General features: G+C 35.2%; 1 protein-coding gene across 2 annotated transcripts in view; it reads left to right on the top strand.

The window, feature by feature from the left end:
* Nucleotides 1–19,051, top strand: part of CDK17 (cyclin dependent kinase 17) — an 87,740-nt gene that overhangs the window by 57,657 nt on the left and 11,032 nt on the right. For both annotated transcript variants that reach the window (XM_059681925.1, XM_059681926.1), the window contains exons 6-10: nt 10,528–10,584; nt 12,131–12,245; nt 12,766–12,860; nt 13,256–13,318; nt 16,656–16,779. In XM_059681925.1, the coding sequence (XP_059537908.1) occupies nt 10,528–10,584; nt 12,131–12,245; nt 12,766–12,860; nt 13,256–13,318; nt 16,656–16,779 (454 nt within the window). The remainder of the gene's footprint in view (nt 1–10,527; nt 10,585–12,130; nt 12,246–12,765; nt 12,861–13,255; nt 13,319–16,655; nt 16,780–19,051) is intronic.

Below are 19,051 nucleotides of genomic sequence, written 5' to 3' on the forward strand. Positions count from 1 at the left end.
CCAAACAAAGCGTCTATCACCATATCTGTACTTGTGTTTTGGTTAACATATATAAGCATTTCTTTTGGGTGCATATCTAGGAGTGCAATTGTTGGATAAGATTATGTGCATATGTTCAGTTTGCCTAGATACTATCAAAACAGTTTCCAAAGTGGTTGTACCAGTTTATACTTTCATCACCAGTACATGATAGTTCTAGTTGCTCTCCTTGCCTATTTTTGATATGGTCCCTTTTTGACTTTCTGATGAGAGTTATTTGTGGTTTTATTTTTCAATTTCCCATAAACTAAGCTGAACACTTTAGAACACTTTAGAAAAAATTTTTTCTTTTAATTAGATTTCTGGGAGGGAAGGGTTAATTTTTCTTTTTATTAGTTTCAGGTGTACAGCTAGTTGAACACTTTATAATGTTTCTTGATGTTTATTGGGCATTTAGATATTCTCGTGAATTAACTGCTCAGGTCTATTGTCTCTTTTCTATTGGGTTTTCTGCCTTTTATTGATTTATGGGAATTTTTATACATTCTGTAATAAAGGACCTTTGTCACTTATATGTCTTGCAAATATCTTCTAGCATGTAGCAATTGACCCAATACAGTGGGGCCTTGACTTACGAGTGTCCCGACTAACGAGTTTTTTGAGATACCAGCTGTCTCTCTGCCGATTTTTTGCATTGAGTTGACAGAGTAATTTGAATTAACAAGCTCCTTAACGAGCTCGGTCTCGGAACGAATTAAACTCGTAAGTCAAAGTCTCACTGTACTGTTTATTGAAAGGGCGGTGTCATCTTCAACATAAATGCAGGTGATTGTATACGTGAGGATTTCTTTTGGATGGCTGTAGTCCTATAGAAGAGGTACATATAAAGTGCTGTGAGAGCCCTAGCTGGTTTGGCTCAGTGGATAGAGTGCCGGCCTGCAGACTGAAGGTCCCGGGTTCGATTCTGGTCAAGGGCACATGCCCAGCCTGCTGTTCGATCCCCAGTAGGGGTCATGCAGGAAGCAGCCAATTACTGATTCTCTCTCATCATTGATGTTTCTCTCTCCCTCTCCCTTTCCCTTCCTTTCTGAAATCAATAAAAATAAATTTAAAAAGTAATAATAAAGTGCTATGAGACAACAAAAATAGCAAATAAAATGTCCTTGCACATCACAGGCTTATAGAGGAAATAGTGCTTAAGTTGGCTCAAGAAGAATGGGTAGGAATTTGTCAGGTTGAGTGTTCTAAGCAGAGGAAACTTCACGTATTAAAAAACCGAGTGGTATAGCCTGGCCAGAGTGCCTCAGTTGGTTGAGCATCATCCCATATACCTAAAGGATGCCAGTTCAATTCCTGGTAAGGGCAGGTTTGATCCCCAGTCTGGGAGGTTACAGAAGGCAATCAGTCCAAGTTTCTCTCTTACATCAATGTTTCTCTCTCTTTCCCTCTCCCCTCGTTCCCTTCCTCTCTCTAAGCATTTCCTCAAGTGAGGAATAAAACTCACCAAAGGTATAATTCTAGGTATCATTATAACTGATATGAAGGGTAAATGTGGATTAATATTAAAGAATAGGGCTTGAAAGGATAGAATGGATCCAGTATGGTTCATTGGGGCTCATGCAGGAAGCAACCAATCAATGTGTCGAAACAACTTTGTCATTTGATTATTGGTTAAAAGTGTTCTTTGGCTATCAATTTTTATCCAAGGTTGGTACTTAGAATACATTTTGAAGTTATTAAATGTTCAGATTGGGACTAAAAGTATGATTCGATCACCATGTAATTTTTAAAGCTATCATTTTTAAAGCTGTCTTTTTTCGGTCTACATGAAATTAAGGAAAACAGTGCCCTCTAATAAATGTTACAAGTGACTTTAGTTTTTATTGTGATTGGGTGTTCCCACTCACCTCTCTTGGTTTTTTATCTGAAATGGCTTATAGATTTCAGATTAATCATGCCAGCTGTGTTTTGATTTCTATTAATGCATCCCTTTCATTATTCACCTAACCTACAAAAAGGTGGTTTCTTTTGAAATATATTCTTTTTTTTTTTATTCTTTAACAACCTAAGTTTATGTATGAAGGAGCCAGTTAGAGAGAAATGGAAAGGAGATGGAAAAAGAAAAATACTCTTCACATGTATTAGAGCTTATGTTTCTATGGATAATACACACTTTATCTAAAAAATATTTTTTCAAGATAAAATATAAAATTTTAGTTTTGTCTATCTAAAAGTATAAAACTTTGTTTTCAATATTAGCAATATATGATAAGTAAACTAGTAAAAATAACGTAAATCCTTTGTTTGGGTAGGAATTAAGAAACAGTCACAGAATTCTTTTCTGTTGGAGAAAGACATAAATAGGGTTTATTGGTTCTTTTATAAATTTACTAGAGGCCCGATGCACAAAATTGGTGCAAGAATAGGCCTAACTTCCCCCGGCTGCCAGCAGCGGCTTCCCTCCGGCCACCGGCAGGCACCCAGGAACCAGGCTTCCCTCCAGCCGCCAGAAGGCACCCAGGACCCCGGGCTTCCCCCACAGCCCCGGCTTTGTCCAGAAGGTCATTAAGATGGATGTCCGGTCTAATTAGCATATTATGCTTTTATTATTACAGATGATTGTCAACTTCAGAAATACTGTGTGGCTACCCTACTGTCTTTCTCTGGTTAACTTTTCCCCTCTCGCTTGAAGCAGACAGTCTCTTCTCCTACTTGATAAGGAAGAAAGAAGCCATTATTTCTTGAGTAAGAAATGTACAAATCTACCTACATCTATACTCATTCTATTCTTTCCTGGTTTTAATATTGAGGAATTGACCTTCCTATCCTATCTCCTCAGGAGGCTTAGAATATTTGTTATCCCTATACATTCATGTATATTTGGTCTTCCTCTTAGCTGAATCCTTCTCATTTTTTTTAAAGTTTATATTTATTGAAAGTATTACAGATGTCCCCTTTTTCCCCCATTGATCCCCCTCCCCCCTCACATCCTTACCCAGGCCTTCACCACACTGTTATCTGTGCCCATGAGTTAAGCATATATGCATACTAGGGGCCCAGTGCACTAATTTGTGCACCAGTGGGGTCCCTCGGCCTGGCCTGTGGGATCAGGCCGAAACTGGCTCTCCGACATCCTCCCGGATTTCGAGACGGTGCAGGCCAGGCTGAGGGACCCCACTGGTGCATGATCGGGGTCGGGGAGAGATGCGGGAGGTTGGCTAGCCAGGGAGGGACCACGGGAGGGCTCCAGAGCATGTCCTGGCCGTCTTGCTCAGTCCCAATTGGCTGGACCCCAGCAGCAAGCTAACCTACCAGTCGGAGCGTCTGCCCCCTGGTGGTTAGTGCACGTCATAGCAAGCGGTTGAGCAGCCTTAGCATATCATTAGCATAGTACGCTTTGATTGGTCGATCGGACACTTAGCATATTAGGCCTTTATAATATAGGGTAAGTTCTTTGGTTAATCTTTCCCCATCTACTCTTCACCCCCACCTTCCCTCTGACTTTTTATTTACATAAATTTTAATTTTATAATAGTTTCAAATTTACAGAAAAACTTAAAAGATACTATAGCAGTCCTGGCTAGGTGGCTCCATTGGTTGGAGCATCATCCTGGACACCAAAAGGTTCTGAGTTCAATTCCTGGTCAGAGCACATACCTAGGTTTTGGGTTCAATCCCCGGTCCAGGCACATATGGAAAGCAAGTGATCAGTCAGTTTCTCTCTCTCTCTCCCTCCCTCTCCCTCTCTCTCTCTGTCTATATCTCTCTCTCTCTTTTTTTTTCTCTCTCTTCCCCCTTCTCTCTCTAAAACCAATTTTTTTTTTTTTTTAAAAAAAGCACATATCCTCAGGTGAGGATTTAAAGAAAAGGAAAGTACTATAACGTTCTCATATACTGCATATCCAATTATCCCTACTGTTAACATTTTACATTATTTTAGTACATTTGTCACAAATAACGAACTAACGTTGGCACATTACTGTTGACTAAACACACACTTTATTCACGTTTCCCTAGTTTTTCAATAAGGTTCTTTTTTTGCCCCAGGATCCCATCTAGGATGCCTCATTACATTTAGTGATCATATCTCATGTTAAAGCACTTCATTACATATAGTCATCATATCTCATATTAAAGATACTGGTTATTGGGTTGGCAAAGTCCTATTTAATTCTCACACGTTTGATAATAAAAGGACTATTAGACTACTGGGAAAGCCCACCTGCAGGTAGTCAAGATTCACTTGAGCATTCTTGAATTAGAGTGATAACATACCCAGTGGAAGCTTGTGATACTATTAAGTACAAATTCAATAGACTAAAAATGTTTATATGAAAATTTGTCATTGTATTGGAATTATAGATTATACACATTTTAAGAATCTGTTTCTTCCTAAACAATGAGTGTTGGGTTCCTCATTCATGGCTTTACTGATATAGATAGTATGTAGTCCTTTTTGTTTCTAAGAGTAGATGAGAAAATAGGATGTCAAGTCCTGTTGTCAGAAAGGGTGTCCCAAATAATGTATATATACTTTAACAGCTGTTAACTTAATTTTGAATATAAAATCTATTTTAATAAACATTGCCTTTGAATAATTATTCAAAGTGTGTGTATACATTTTTTGGGGGGATACCTTATATATTACGGGGTATGAAAATGAGGTTCAAAGTCTGCCCACAACTTAATTTACCTTTGGCATATTATTTACAGGATTAAGATAGTGTCATGATGATGGTAATGGCACTTTTTCTAAGACAAAATGATCCAATAGAATAGAGGCTCTCTCAATCTCTTTTCAGCCCCCCTCATATCTAAGAACACTTTTCTAACAGTAACAGTAATTCTTATGGGAGGGAAATGAGATGTTTGAGAAAAGCTCCCTTTGTCCCTATTGTTTCTAATATGCACATTCACTTTTAGAATGGCAGCTATTGAACTTTTGCACATACTTCATTTGTTTTGAAGTTCAGTTAGAACCGCATTGCCAGCATGTTATACATCATTACAATTGTTTTACAGTGATTACAGAGCCAAAGTAATCAGAAGTCTTCCATAATGCTCAATGCCACTTACAAGTTACACTGAATTATAGGAAGGCTGTTATAAATTATAATTTATTTTGGATTTTTTTTTTATGTGTTTACTCTGGTAAGAGCTGTCTGACTAGAAATTTGCTTGGAGCTGCCAAAAAGCTAAGTATTCTCTTGGAATAATTAAGTATCCAAAAAAAATAAAATTATTTTCATTTCTTTAGAAAGCACAATTAAGGGAGTTTTTATATTATATTAAAATGCAAAAGCTTGTTGTTTCATCCCTTTACCTATTTTTATTTTTATAAAATTTTTAAAATATTCTAAAATAATCTAAGATGGAACTCATAAAAACAGAAGTCACACTTGTCTTCTTCACTGTATCCTCAGTACCTAGCACTGTGCTTGGTGAATGTTGAATAAATGAGCTTTGTCCTCTGTCCTCTGAATAATTTCTGTAGGAGAGCATGTCAACAAGCTAGTCATTATATCAATTGTTAATCTTGTCATGTTCAGCAGATAAATATGCAAGCAAAACTTTCTAAAAATTCCATTTAAAGACTCAGTAAGTAATATTTGGACATAACTTTAAAATCCTAAGTGTTTGAAATTATTAAAATAGGTGGTGAAGTAGGTATGCTTTACTCTTTGAATTTGTTTCTGACAGACAATTTATTGGTAAACTGCCTTTTGTCTGAATTTTATGGCTGCCTGCGTGGGTGGAATTCAGTTATGCTGTTTATTTTATAGATCAACTAGTGGCCTGGTGCACGAAATCGGTGCACATTGAACGGGAATTAATTAGAGGAACGTAATTTGGACTCACTATCTAATATCAATAATATGTGAGCATGTGGCAGTGCACATTTCTGAAATTCAGTGACATGAATTTTAGCTATTACTTTGCCAAATAAATGGAATTTACGGATACCATTTAAAAGAGCATTCATCGTAATATTAAAAATTCTGGCTATCAAGTCAGGTCTGTTTTCAGCTTTTTGCCAGCATTGTAAATTGTTTGCAATATCTGCCCATTTGGGGTTGCATGTCATGGTTATGAATAAATCGGGATTGCCATACTTGTTACAATTGCCATAGCATCCTGATATCGCTGCTGCATATTTCTGGGACTACCCTCAAAAGATGATGGAAGTATTATCATTTTACCAATCAGCACATTGTCATTTTCAGATCTAAATTTGAGATAATTCATCAAACCACTCTATTTTTCAACTCTCAACTTAGATAGGTTTGCTTTGATGAAATTTATTGATTCGCCTCCATTTTTAAATATGAATCCACGATAAACTGCTGAGTTAATTTTCCTGCATTTAAAATAAGATTGAACGTGTCCCGCACAGAGAGATGAAATCCATAATACTGTGTTTGTGTGACTCGTGTCCTTACATTTTGTCTAGTATATTGTCGATTACACTGTTGTCTCTGAGTCTTAATGCAATATCTGTTCCCCAGCCTTTTTCACCATGTGAAAAAAGAATAGGATATGTCATTGCATCTAATGTAGGAAACAGGATATTGATTTCATTTTAGTGGCATTTGGATTATTGGGATCTGGTTTACAATGAATGAGCAATTCCCTTTCAAAAGGAGGTTTTCCATTTTGAATATGACAGTATATTCAAATCTCATTTCTGAATATAACAGCAACCTTGGTTACACGGGGAGAATTATATCTACCTGGGTCACTGTTACGATTGTATTTAATTGCCATTGTTACTTCTGTAGAAGCAATACCTTTTGCTGCTGCTTCAGATTGGGCTTCCTTTTCTACCTCATGTAGCATCTTATACGATTTTGTTAATTCATTTATTTCATGCATGAGGTTGTTGTTCATGAGTCTTTCTGAGTAGCCCTGGTTTTCTGGCATTGCTAATCTTTTACTTGTAGCTTTGGCTGTATCCAAAATATAGAGTTGAACAAACTTCCGAAGGATGTAAAGTTCCAGTACGGTGATAAACTTGTCCGTGTATTCTAAAACAGTATGGCCCATTTCCTGATGGCAGTGCAGTATTTGCACCCATGGAAGCAAAAGCAAAAGAACTATTTATGGAACGAATATTTTCCATGAAATTTTTACTGTCAGAATCTTCGTTTGTCATTAATCTTTTTAAATATGCCGGGTAATCTGGAAAATGTATATCATTTGGACAGACTTTCACTTTGCTACAACATCGAGTAAATTTCCCATCGGATGGTTTTTCATCAGAGAAATTTAGTGATAGGCAAAATTCACATCTAACAGTCATTCCACCACAACTATGTTCGAGAATTGCATCCTCATGTACTCCATTTTTGCTGAGAAGGCAGTTCCTACCAGTATTGGTAGTACTTGTTGATGACTGTTCTCTTGACATATTCTGTCGTCGTCACCGCCTTCTTTTAACTTCAAAGGCACATTGGTCTTTAGACATTTTCTGTCGATGACACCGGCATCTTTTGGCTGCAGAGCTACGTTGTACCAACAGTTGTTCTTTAGACATAGTCCCACCTCTCTACTGTCACGGTCTGAGATGCCGGTGAATTAGAGTCCTGGCTGTTAGGCCGCTGAGAGCTGTCTGACCAATGCTGATTCTGGCTGATTCTGTGGGGGTGGGACTTCCTCCTCCCTGCTGTCAGTTTCCACAGCTGTGATGAGGAAGCTGGGGTGACAGAGAGAGCCATGCCCTCCAAGCCGCCCACTCTCTGCCCACTTTCCTGCTCTGCTCTCTGCTGGTGAAGGTCCCGGGAACCCGCGGGTGTGGCTTGGCGCAGCCGGCCTTGCCTCCTGGGGCCGGCGATGGTCCCGGGAGCTTGCGGCCACTGTCACCTCCCGGGGTGCTTGACACCTGCATATGCAAGTTAACCCGCCATCTTTGTTAGGTTAAAATGCATATTCCTGATTGGCTGGTGAGCATAGTGGAGGGATGGTCAATTTACATGTTTCTCTTTTATTATATAGGATTATTAAAATTTAAATTTAGCTGTATAAATGATAGTACAGTATTTACTTTTTTAAAAGCAGACTTTCAGCATATTTTAATGATCTCACTAAATGTCATCCTTTGAACAGTTACTCTTTGCTGTGTTAATTTTTGATGCACCCCGTACAATTTATTCCTTATACACTTTATATAACAGTAATATCTTTAATATTTTTATCCTATAGTCTTGAGTTTGTGGTCTACGTAGCACACCTGCTTAAAACCAAACCTTAGCATTTTGTCATAGCCACCCCTGGACCAAAGTATATTTGATGTTTTAAGAGCATGCTACTTAGTTTTTTCTTACTCTTTTTACTCCTAAAATATCAGTGGTCTTGAGTTTGTGGTCTACGTAACACACCTGCTTAAAACAAAACCTTAGCATTTTGTCATAGCCACCCCTGGACCAAAGTATATTTGATGTTTTAAGAGCGTGCTACTATTTATTCACTTATGAAAGAATAAGAAAATAGTATTCCAACTCCTGATAAGAAAAAGTTCCTAGCTTTCAGTCATATTTTTTCTATGTGCTTATCATTGTTTTAGATGATGATATTTTATTTTTTTCAGGGACATTGTTTTGTTCATACTAATTTCCATTTATTCTCAATATCATTTTTTAATAAAATATATGACAAGAGTTAAAATTCATATTTGTGAATTTAAGAACTTGAATTCCAGAGATATGTATAAGAAAGTAAACATGTTCTATCAGTTTGTGTGACCTTGGCAGTTAGTCTTTTAAAAAAAAATCATTTAAGATCATATGTAAATAGGTTGTAAAAATCATACATAAAATAAAGGTTGTTAAGAATCAGGCTTTTATGTACCAGGTGTTGTTTGCCACATTTTCCATATTAAAGTTAAAAAACTCCATTTGTATTTGGAAAGTGTTGTATGTTATAGTTTTACTTTATTGTTTCGCATAGTTGTTAATAGAAAACAAGGACTTAATATCTCTGAGGCATATACAAGATAGTACATTGATGGATGGATTATGTTGGTTCCAAAACTTCATTTTTAGTTAGGTTTTTTTTGGAAACATTATATTTAGGTCTTACAAGAGTGCAAAAAGAAGCAATTTTTCATTAATTCAATGATACTTCCTCTGACCAAAGTTTTTATTAGTTAATCAAAATTGAATTAAGTACTGTTGAACATGCAGTTTTCCTTGTGTCTTTTTAACTTTATATATATCATTGTAAAAAAAAAAGTATAAAAACAGTTCCTTTGAGGTACCTCTGCTACTTTTGGTCATTCAACTTTGGGCAGTTTATCCTATTCAAAGTTTGGTGAGTTATGTTAAAAATCTGCTTGTCAGATTTTATTCAATACCTCCAGAAGAAATTGCATATTTGAACCTCCAGAATTTGACTAAAACATACTATTTAATGTAATTGATACACTTTTTACTGCTGAGATTACATATAAAAGAACATTATGTCCTTTTACTGTCTATTTAAGGATATTAGCACCACTCTAAGAAGCTTGTCTATTTTTTTACATTATTGCCTTTTTCATTATCTATAAAGGGTACTAGAAAATAATTTTAAGAAAATTCTTATTTTCTTCTTATGCTTAACTTTTTTCCTATTTTTGCTCTCTCAATACCTAAATTTCCATCTCTCTCTATTTTTTCCTAGATCTTTTGTGTTAGGACTTTTTGTCTTGTTTTTTAGTTTTTAAATATTGAATTTCCATTACATATTTCAGTGCATTCCATTTATCTCATTTTTTGATTCCATACAAAATAGACAAACAAGTTCAAGGTTTAAAAGCAATGAGTTTGAAAACTCACTTTTTTTTTTTAAAATATATTTTATTGATTTTTTACAGAGAGGAAAGGAGAGAGATAGAGAGTTAGAAACATCGATGATGAGAGAAACATCGATCAGCTGCCTCCTGCACATCTCCCACTGGGGATGTGCCTGCAACCCAGGTACATGCCCTTGACCAGAATCGAACCTGGGACCCTTCAGTCCGCAGGCCGACGCTCTATCCACTGATCCAAACCGGTTTCGGCGAAAACTCACTTTTTAAAGCCTTTTTCCCCCTCCCAGATTTGAACTTAAATTGCTTATTCTCTGTCAGCTATTTCCTGATCCATAATAGGTTGTAACTTGCAGTTGTCTTTTTCATTATATTTTGGTTGGAATAACTGCGACAAATAGTATTTTGTTGGCATTCCTAGGGAACACAAAGATTAGCGAAGGAAAATATATAGAAAAATTATTTTGTAGTTTTGTTTAAAAAATCGTGTTTTTATAAAATTCTTTGGTAACTTAAAATCTCAGTCTTAAGACAGTAAAATGTTAACTAATCTGTATAAATTTTAATTGTGAACTTTGATGTTTTTGAACCTTTGAATATTCTAAAAATCAGGTATGTGGCAAAACTTGACAGATATGCAACAATTTAATTATAATCATTTTTTTCTATTCCAAGACACTCTTTAGAACAGGAGAATTTCAGAAATTGAGGAAGAGATTAATTGAAATTTTAAGAATACTAAATATATGATTGTTTGTTTTCAGTCAGAAATTGGGTTTGGGAAAATGGAAACCTACATCAAATTGGAGAAGCTTGGAGAGGTAAGTAAACACTTTTAAAATGTAAGACTTTTTTTTTATAACCTAAACTTCTCTATTAGTCTATAGTTTTTCCCAACCTGGAAAAAAAAATGTAAGCATTATTGTGTAAAAGTTCATATCTTGTTCTGAAAAGACGGTTAGAAAGAAAAAATCCTTAAATTCTTAAAATTACCCTATTAGTTTGAGAAAAAAATAGTATTTTCTATCACCTTGTAATCTTTATTGAAGCACAAAATATTGAGCTTCCTTGGTAGCAATTTATTAGTTAGCTCCCTGACAATCTGCTACCTGTACTGTCATACGGGTATTACATAAGTTCAAACCTGTGAAAAATCAAAATACTATCTTTTTAAAAAAAAATACATTTTATTGATTTTTTACAGAGAGGAAGGGAGAGGGATAGAGAGTTAGAAACATCGATGAGAGAGAAACATTGATCAGCTGCCTCCTGCACACCCCCTCTTGGGTATGTGCCTGCAACCAAGGTACATGCTCTTGACCGGAATTGAACCTGGGACCCTTCAGTCCGCAGGCTGATGCTCTATCCACTGAGCGAAATCGATTAGGGCCAAAATACTATCTTAAAGATACTTGTCACAGAAAGAAATTCTTGGCTAATAAGAGCTGGGTTTTCTTGAACTTGCTGCTATTGCTACTACTAATTTTGAAACGGTCTCCCTCCCAGAGTGAGAGAAAGTAAAGAAAATAAGAATTAGTTAACAGGGAATTCTTGAGAGATTTTGAGAGCAATCCTGGCAATGATAGAAGAAATCTCCTGTAGAATACAATTGTGGTTGGTTTTTTTATCTTTATTGTTGAAAGTATTACATATGTTCCCTTCTAGCCTGCCCCCACCCCCAAACTCTATTTGTTTTTTTAAAGGAGAGTTAATGTTTAAAAATTCTGAAAACCAGTAAGATTTTGCCCTGACCGGTTTGGCTTAGTGAATAGAGCATCGGCCTGCAGACTCAAGGGTCCCAGGTTCGACAAGAGCGTGTACCTTGGTTGCTGGCACATACCCAGTAGGGAGTGTGCAGGAGGCAGCTGATCGATGTTTCTCTCTCATCGATGTTTCTAACTCTCTATCCCTCTCCCTTCCTCTCTGTAAAAAATCAATAAAATATATAGTTTTAAAAAACAGTAAGATTTTTATAATTTAACAATATGTTAGTTAGAATTTCAATTTTCAGTTACTATGTTCAGTTTCCTCAATCTCCACATACTATTGCAGGTAAAATGCCTTCGATTCTAAAGCTACTGATTTCCAATTATTAATCTGATGCAAAGTATAAAAAGTAAATTAGATATTCTTACATTTCATAATTTTAGGGCACCCTGGTTGTAAGTATGGAATCTGTGCATATGGAACTGAATGTCCTTTTAGGTATAGGAAAGCCAAGGCTAATCATTGTGGAGTTTTCCTTGCAAGGTAGAATTTAACATATGCTTAGAACTTAGAAATTTGGTTAGTGCTCTTTATTTTGTAGGTGGTATAGATATACTCTTTGTGATCTTTTGCTGTGTCTTTCAAAAATATATTTTATAGGGTACATATGCTACAGTATATAAAGGTAGAAGTAAATTGACAGAGAATTTGGTGGCATTAAAAGAGATCCGATTGGAACACGAAGAAGGTGCACCCTGCACAGCGATAAGAGAAGGTATAATTTGATCTTTTGTGAATAAAATGTATTATATCATAGACAAATATTTGACATTGGGAACTGTTATATAATGGCACATTGGGAAAAGCTATAAGTTAGTATATGCAGAATGTAAATATATTTCTATATGGTACCATTGTTTTAAAAATGAGAGATATCCAGAAAATGGTTTGAGGCACTGATGAGCAATTTGGAGAAAAAAGGTACCTTGTACTTTATATGTAATTAATCCTAGAAGTCTCAATATGCTAACATTTGAGGGAAAAAACAGAAGATAATAAGCAGAGTATTATTATATTGGAGACAACTTTAAGTATTAAAAATATCAAACACAGGATCATAAAAGAAAAGAAAAAAATTGACTCTATTAAAATTTCTACTTCAAATCCCCTTGGTGAATTAATGTTTTAAACTTAAGAGATTATTAAATATAATCAATTTATGTTAAACGTCCTTCAGGTTATTATAAAGACAGGCTACCATAGACCAATAATTAACTTTCTTTTCTGTTTCGCAGTTTCACTGTTAAAGGATCTAAAACATGCAAATATAGTTACCTTACATGACATTGTTCACACAGATAAATCTTTGACTCTGGTGTTTGAGTATCTGGTAAGCATTTAATTAAAATTCAGTATTTACTTTTGCTTTTTGTTTGATATTTTTTGAGGATATTTTTTCCATTAATTTTTTAGAGTGAGCATAAGGGAGGGTGGGAGGTGGAGAGAGAGAGAGAAACATTGATTTGAGAGAAATATATCAATTGATTTCTCCTGCATGCTCCTTGACCGAGCCTGGGATAAACTTGCAATTCTTCAGTGCGCAGATTGACACTAACTACTGAGCAATACTGGGCAGGGCTACTTTTGCTTTAATAAAAAATAGCAAATTGGATTTTCTAACAGGCCCAGAGACATTTTTGCTTAGTTATTGGTATTTAATTAAATTATGTGGTACATTCAATATCTTTCCTCGGTATCACATAGTAAAGTGCTGTATTTTTTCAGGATAAAGACTTAAAACAGTACATGGATGATTGTGGAAACATCATGAGTATGCACAATGTGAAGGTATGTTTTAATGTGTAATTTTAAATTTTGTTTAAAGCAGAGACTAACCCTAAGCATAAACAAACTACATTACTTAATGAAATATACTAACTTGATAACTGTTCTGCTTCAGAATGATCTGTTTGGGATTTTAAAGAGGCTATTGTCCTCTAAATAATTTACTCAGAACTTTTATTAACTATACTACACTACTTCTTAAGATCAGACTTTTTTGTAGAACCTGCTTTCTTTTAAAACTCTTAAAAACCACTTTTGACATTTATTTTCACATCATAACACTGATTCTCTTAGATACAGACTATATTTACACATGTAATCTGCTTTAAAAACAAAATAAAACCAAAAGCCTATTACATAAAAATCCAAATATTTAAAATAAATACAAATGATTAGTTCATTCTGTGAAAGCCCTTCTTTACATGGCAAACTTCCCTAATATATTTAAAATAGTACTTAATTATGAAACACAACTAATATTCAAGTTATTAATCTAATGAGTAAGGCCAGGAACATGCACAAGTATTATGAATAGTAGGCTGGAAATACCACTCTGTTGTCAGGAGGAGAAGAGAGAATTGTTCTGTTTTCTTACCTGTATATCAAAGATGCAAGTAATGCCAGAAAAGTTTGGCATAATAATCACTGTCAGCTGAAACCCAAAAGTAAGGGAAAAGTAAAATCAAGTAAAAACATTTGATACAGTTGTGTTCTTACAGTAGGTTTCTTTGACCAAAGTGGTATGCGCTAAATTTAGCAAAGATTTACTTATCCAAACTTAGTGGGCAATTTGTGAGAAACTATTCTGGAAATAGGCTGTCTTGGCTGTGGGTTTGAGACACTTCCAATTCTGTAGATACTAACTTTAAACTTATATTTTTTAAAAAATTGTAATTTTGATAGATATAAAGGAGAATCAGTTTCTTCTACTAAAGGACAATTCAGAGTATATTGGATACCACATTGCTAAGAATTTTAGAATAGGGCTTTAAGTGTCTTTCCATATACATTCTCTGAGAATTATTTTCATCATATTTTGCATTTTATTTGGCAAGTTGTTGTAAATCTCGTTTACATATATTTCTCTTTGTGGTTTTTATTTGTTTTTTTTTCCCCCCTGCTTTCAGATTAGCAATAATTTGGAAAGAAAATAAGTCCTTAGTTATAATTTGGCAAAGATTTGAGAAGTTTATGTCTTTTAATGCATGTCTGGCTTAAAGTATTTTGTTTATTTGTTTAAATAACAAATTTAACTCTCTACTTTTATTTGTCCAAAGTTAAAAAGTAACAGGAATATATGGAAAGAGTAATTTTAAACAAACAAAAAAAACCCATAAATATGTAGTGTAGAAACTCTGCTACTTAGAATTTCTTTATGCCTATTGTTTACCTGCTTTGGCTTATTCTCAGAGTTCTAATGTAGCAATTCTCAACCCGTGTACCACAAGAATTGTTAAAACATGCAATACCTGACTATTTAGTTAGGGGCACTGATCTCTTTTCCCTTAGGTTATCAAATAAAAAATTGACAACAGGCAACACAACAATCTCCATTTGGTGTGAATGAATCAAAATTTTTTGTCAGATCAGCCCAAAATATAATATATCTTTTGGTGTGCCTCAGAATTTTAGTAATTTATGTGTCATGAGATGAAAAAGGTTGAATATCACTGTTCTAATGCTTTATTTTTCACCTCGAAGTAAACAAAGGATACACTCTTCAGCCCTCTACTTCAGGCTCTTTTTTGTTAATCCCAAAGAGTCAAAAACCCTCTGTGTTTCATATCCCTTTTTCCACCAAAATCAACACAAAAAGTCTACATTAGCCTTAGGAATTGCTTCTTTCAAAGATTTATTTAGAGCTCTATAGTGCTAATTCCCTGTTCTGAATCATAGCAGATTTTGAAGGCTGAGTAGGAGGTGCTGAAAGTAAAATACCCAGGAGGTAGGTGATAGAAGCTGGTTTAGGTTATTTTTATAGCACATAATTTGCCAGAGCTTTGTGAGGCACTATTCTGTTTGACATCTCAGAGTTTTCGTAAAACTACCAATTCCAATACCTTTAAAAGACATTGTCCCAGGTCAGGTTTTCTTTTTTTGGCAGGGTGGGTGGTGAGGATAGAGCAGGGGTGGGCAAACTTTTTGACTCGAGGGCCACAATGGGTTCTTAAACTGGACCGGAGAGCCGGAACAAAAGCATGGATGGAGTGTTTGTGTGAACTAATATAAATTCAAAGTAAACATCATTACATAAAACGGTATGGTCTTTTTAGTTTTAGTTTTATTCATTTCAAACGGGCCAGATCCAGCCCGTGGGTCGTAGTTTGCCCACGGCTGGGATAGAGTTTGGTTGGTTGTTTTGCCAGAATTTCATAATCAAACTGTAAGCCTTGGTAGGCCTATAAGTTTATGAGGATATGTGTTGTTTTGTTGTTTTTTTAAATGTTTATATGTTTTTTTAATGATTTTAGAGACAGGAAGAGAGAGAGAGAGAGAGAGAGAGAGAGAGAGAGAGAGAGAGAGAGAGAGAAAGAAAGAAACATGGATGTTTGAGAAAGAGACATTGATTGCTTCCTGCTTACTCCCGAAACGGAGATCTAACCCACAACCTGGGTATGTGCCCTGACCGGGAATCGAACCTGCCACCTTTTGGTGTATTGGATGACTCTCCAACCAACTGACCACACTGACAGGCTGGGCAAGGATATGTTTATTTTAAACTAGAGGCCCAGTGCATAAAATTCATGCACTGGGGGGGGGGGGGAATCCTCAACCCGGTGTGCACCCTCTCGCAGTCCAGGACCCCTCGCTCCTTACCGTAAGGCTCGCTGCTCCTTAGCGCTTCAGAGGAGGTGGGAGAGGCTCCTGTCACAGCCGCTGCACTCGCCAGCCATGAGCCCAGCTTCTGGCTAAGTTGTGCTGCCCTGTGGGAGTGCACTGACCACCAGGGAGCAGCTCCTGCATTGAGTGTCTGCCCCCTGGTGGTCAGTGTGCATCATAGCGACTGGTCGTTCTGCTGTTTGGTCAATTTGCATATTAGGCTTTTATTATATAGGATCATTTTCTATAATAAGCAAACTATTACTTCTAATGCAAAGTTTCACTTGATGAAACTGCTATTTCTATTTATTTGCATAGATACTATCAGACTAAAAAAATAGATTGATGTTTCAAATAGAAAACAACTATATAAGGAAAAGGTTTTGTACTTAAGGGTATGATTCCTTTTTATTTTTTTGCTATTCTAAGCCAGTTGCTTTTCTCTTTACCATAACTTACACTTACACCAAAGTCTGTCTCATTATCTGTAAGACTAATTTCTATTTATTTGTTTCTGTAGCTGTTTTTATACCAAATTCTACGTGGTTTGGCATATTGCCACAGAAGAAAAGTGTTGCACCGAGACTTGAAACCACAGAACCTCCTCATTAATGAAAAAGGAGAACTAAAGCTAGCTGATTTTGGTACGGAATGTATGAGATATTTATAAATAGTTCTAGGTGGTTAGAACAACCGTTGACACTGTAATTGTTTTTATATGGGTGTGGAAATTTTCTGTATAAGAAATTCTGAATAATATATTTGGCAAAAACTTTTGTAGGTGAGTTATGTTAGTAAATGCTAAAAGGCACCATTCTCAAGTGTGATCCCTAGACCCTGAAGGCCCTTTCAGGAGGTCTCCAAAAGTATAATATGTTATCAAATTTATACTGAATGTTATTTGCCTTTTTCACTGTATTAATATTTGTATTGATGATCCAAAAGCAATAAGGGGTAATGTTACTAGTGCCTTGGTATAAATCAAGGCAGTGACACCAAACTGTACTTACCTGGTAGTAGTCATTGTAGTCTTTTAGTAACAAATTACAAATTCACTGTTATTAAGTGGTAAATTCTAGAAATTTCTATACTTTTACTTATTTAAACCTTTACCATTTGTTTAAAAGGCAGGTTGCTACTTGTATTTCCTTCCTTAAAAAGGAAATGGTCATGTGTTTAAACAGGAAAGTACAAGTTATTTGCATAGGCTTATATATATTACACAATCTCCTACACATGGTTTATTTTCCTCATAATTGTTGTTACCCCTTCAGACTCTCTCCTCTTTTTTGCCAAGCTGCATTTACTGTTCTTTATTCTATAATCCCAAAATGAATGGCAATGATAGAGAAATCTAGCTTGCCTATTAGAAATTCCATAAAGGAATGGCAAGGGCCATCAAAAATTTACCTTTGGGAGTTCAAGGTTGGTGGGAAGAATACTATCAGTGCTTGAAATTTTGCTTCTAACTTCTACAAAGCAAGCCAAGTAAATCTTATCTTCCACAAGCCAACAAGAAATTCTGATTGTTCCATAAGATAATATAATAAATTTTGTGTTTGCTTTTAGTTATATATTATTGCTTGCATTAGTAATGCATATGTGTTGCACTGAAACTTGAAACCACAGACCTCCTCATTAATGAAAAAGGAAAACCAATATTTTTTTTTACTGGTTGCAAGTAGGGGAGGGTCAGGTAACTTTGAATATTTTACTGTAAATTGTTTTTTATCCCTATGAAAATTCTACTCTTTTCGCTATAATTGGTGAAATTCAGGTTTAGTAAGTACTACTATAGACATTTTCATCTCTAATAGAAAATGGCTTATATAATAATACTGTATCACATGTAAGTACTTTGGTTTGGAAGAGATTATTATTTAATTTCATGCCAATGCTGAAATTCAGACTGTGAACCAGGACACTGCGTGAACAAGCACCCTAGTTCAGAATTCTCTCAGGAGTAGGAGAGTAAGGTACTGAGGAAACTATAACTGGCAATTGTTTTGATGCCATAGGATATAGAATAAGTCAACTTGTGGCCCTGTCCTTTGCCCTCATATAACCACTATTCATATCAGGAAGAGCAATCAAAAAGCTGCTCTCATCTTGCTAATTACCAAAATTGGTAGGAAAATAATTTGTTGAATTTATTTTTCAAAGTTAGGATGGTAGAATAAAACTTGTAATTAAATGAAATATTATCAACATTGTTCTAGTTATACCCTTTAGCCATCAAACAAAAATAGAATGATTGCTACCTATTATTTTAAATTCTGGTTTCATTGGAGTGACTTAATCTAGTTTATTAAAGTATTATCATTCTATGACATTTAAAAGATGTAATATTTTAATCAGATATGTTATATATAACAGAAATCGCAGCCTGAAAAAGTAATTATTCCTTGTTTGAAATAAACTATATATTAAAATAAATTTATGTTTCTTCAGACATCTTTTAAAGTTGCTTCTTCAGAATTTTGAGGCTTAGAGGTAGTAAAAATAACTCTCTTATGCCAGTGGCTCAAGAGGGAAAATTGTGAACTCACCCTTATTTCTGGATAATCAGTGAATTCCATATTAAATTAGCAAAGGAATGGCTCAAGAGGGAAAATTGTGAACTCACCCTTATTTCTGGATAATCAGTGAATTCCATATTAGCAAAGGAATGGTATGTGTTTTATATCATTTACAACAATTAATAATACCCTTTAAAGGCAGTGAGGTTTGTCTTATTTTAAAATTATCCCTATAACGTAAAATTTAAAAAGAGTGCAGAAAAGCAGTGTAATTTAGTCTAAGGAACTTTCTCTAAATAGATTTTTGCAAGAAAATTGTCAATAAAACTCTACAGAATGGTGTCAGATGGGTACTAGACTTATCAGGGTGATCACTTCGTAAGTTATATAAATGTCT

Source organism: Myotis daubentonii, chromosome 2 (genome assembly GCF_963259705.1).
Source record: "Myotis daubentonii chromosome 2, mMyoDau2.1, whole genome shotgun sequence".
NCBI classification, from domain to species: domain Eukaryota; kingdom Metazoa; phylum Chordata; class Mammalia; order Chiroptera; family Vespertilionidae; genus Myotis; species Myotis daubentonii.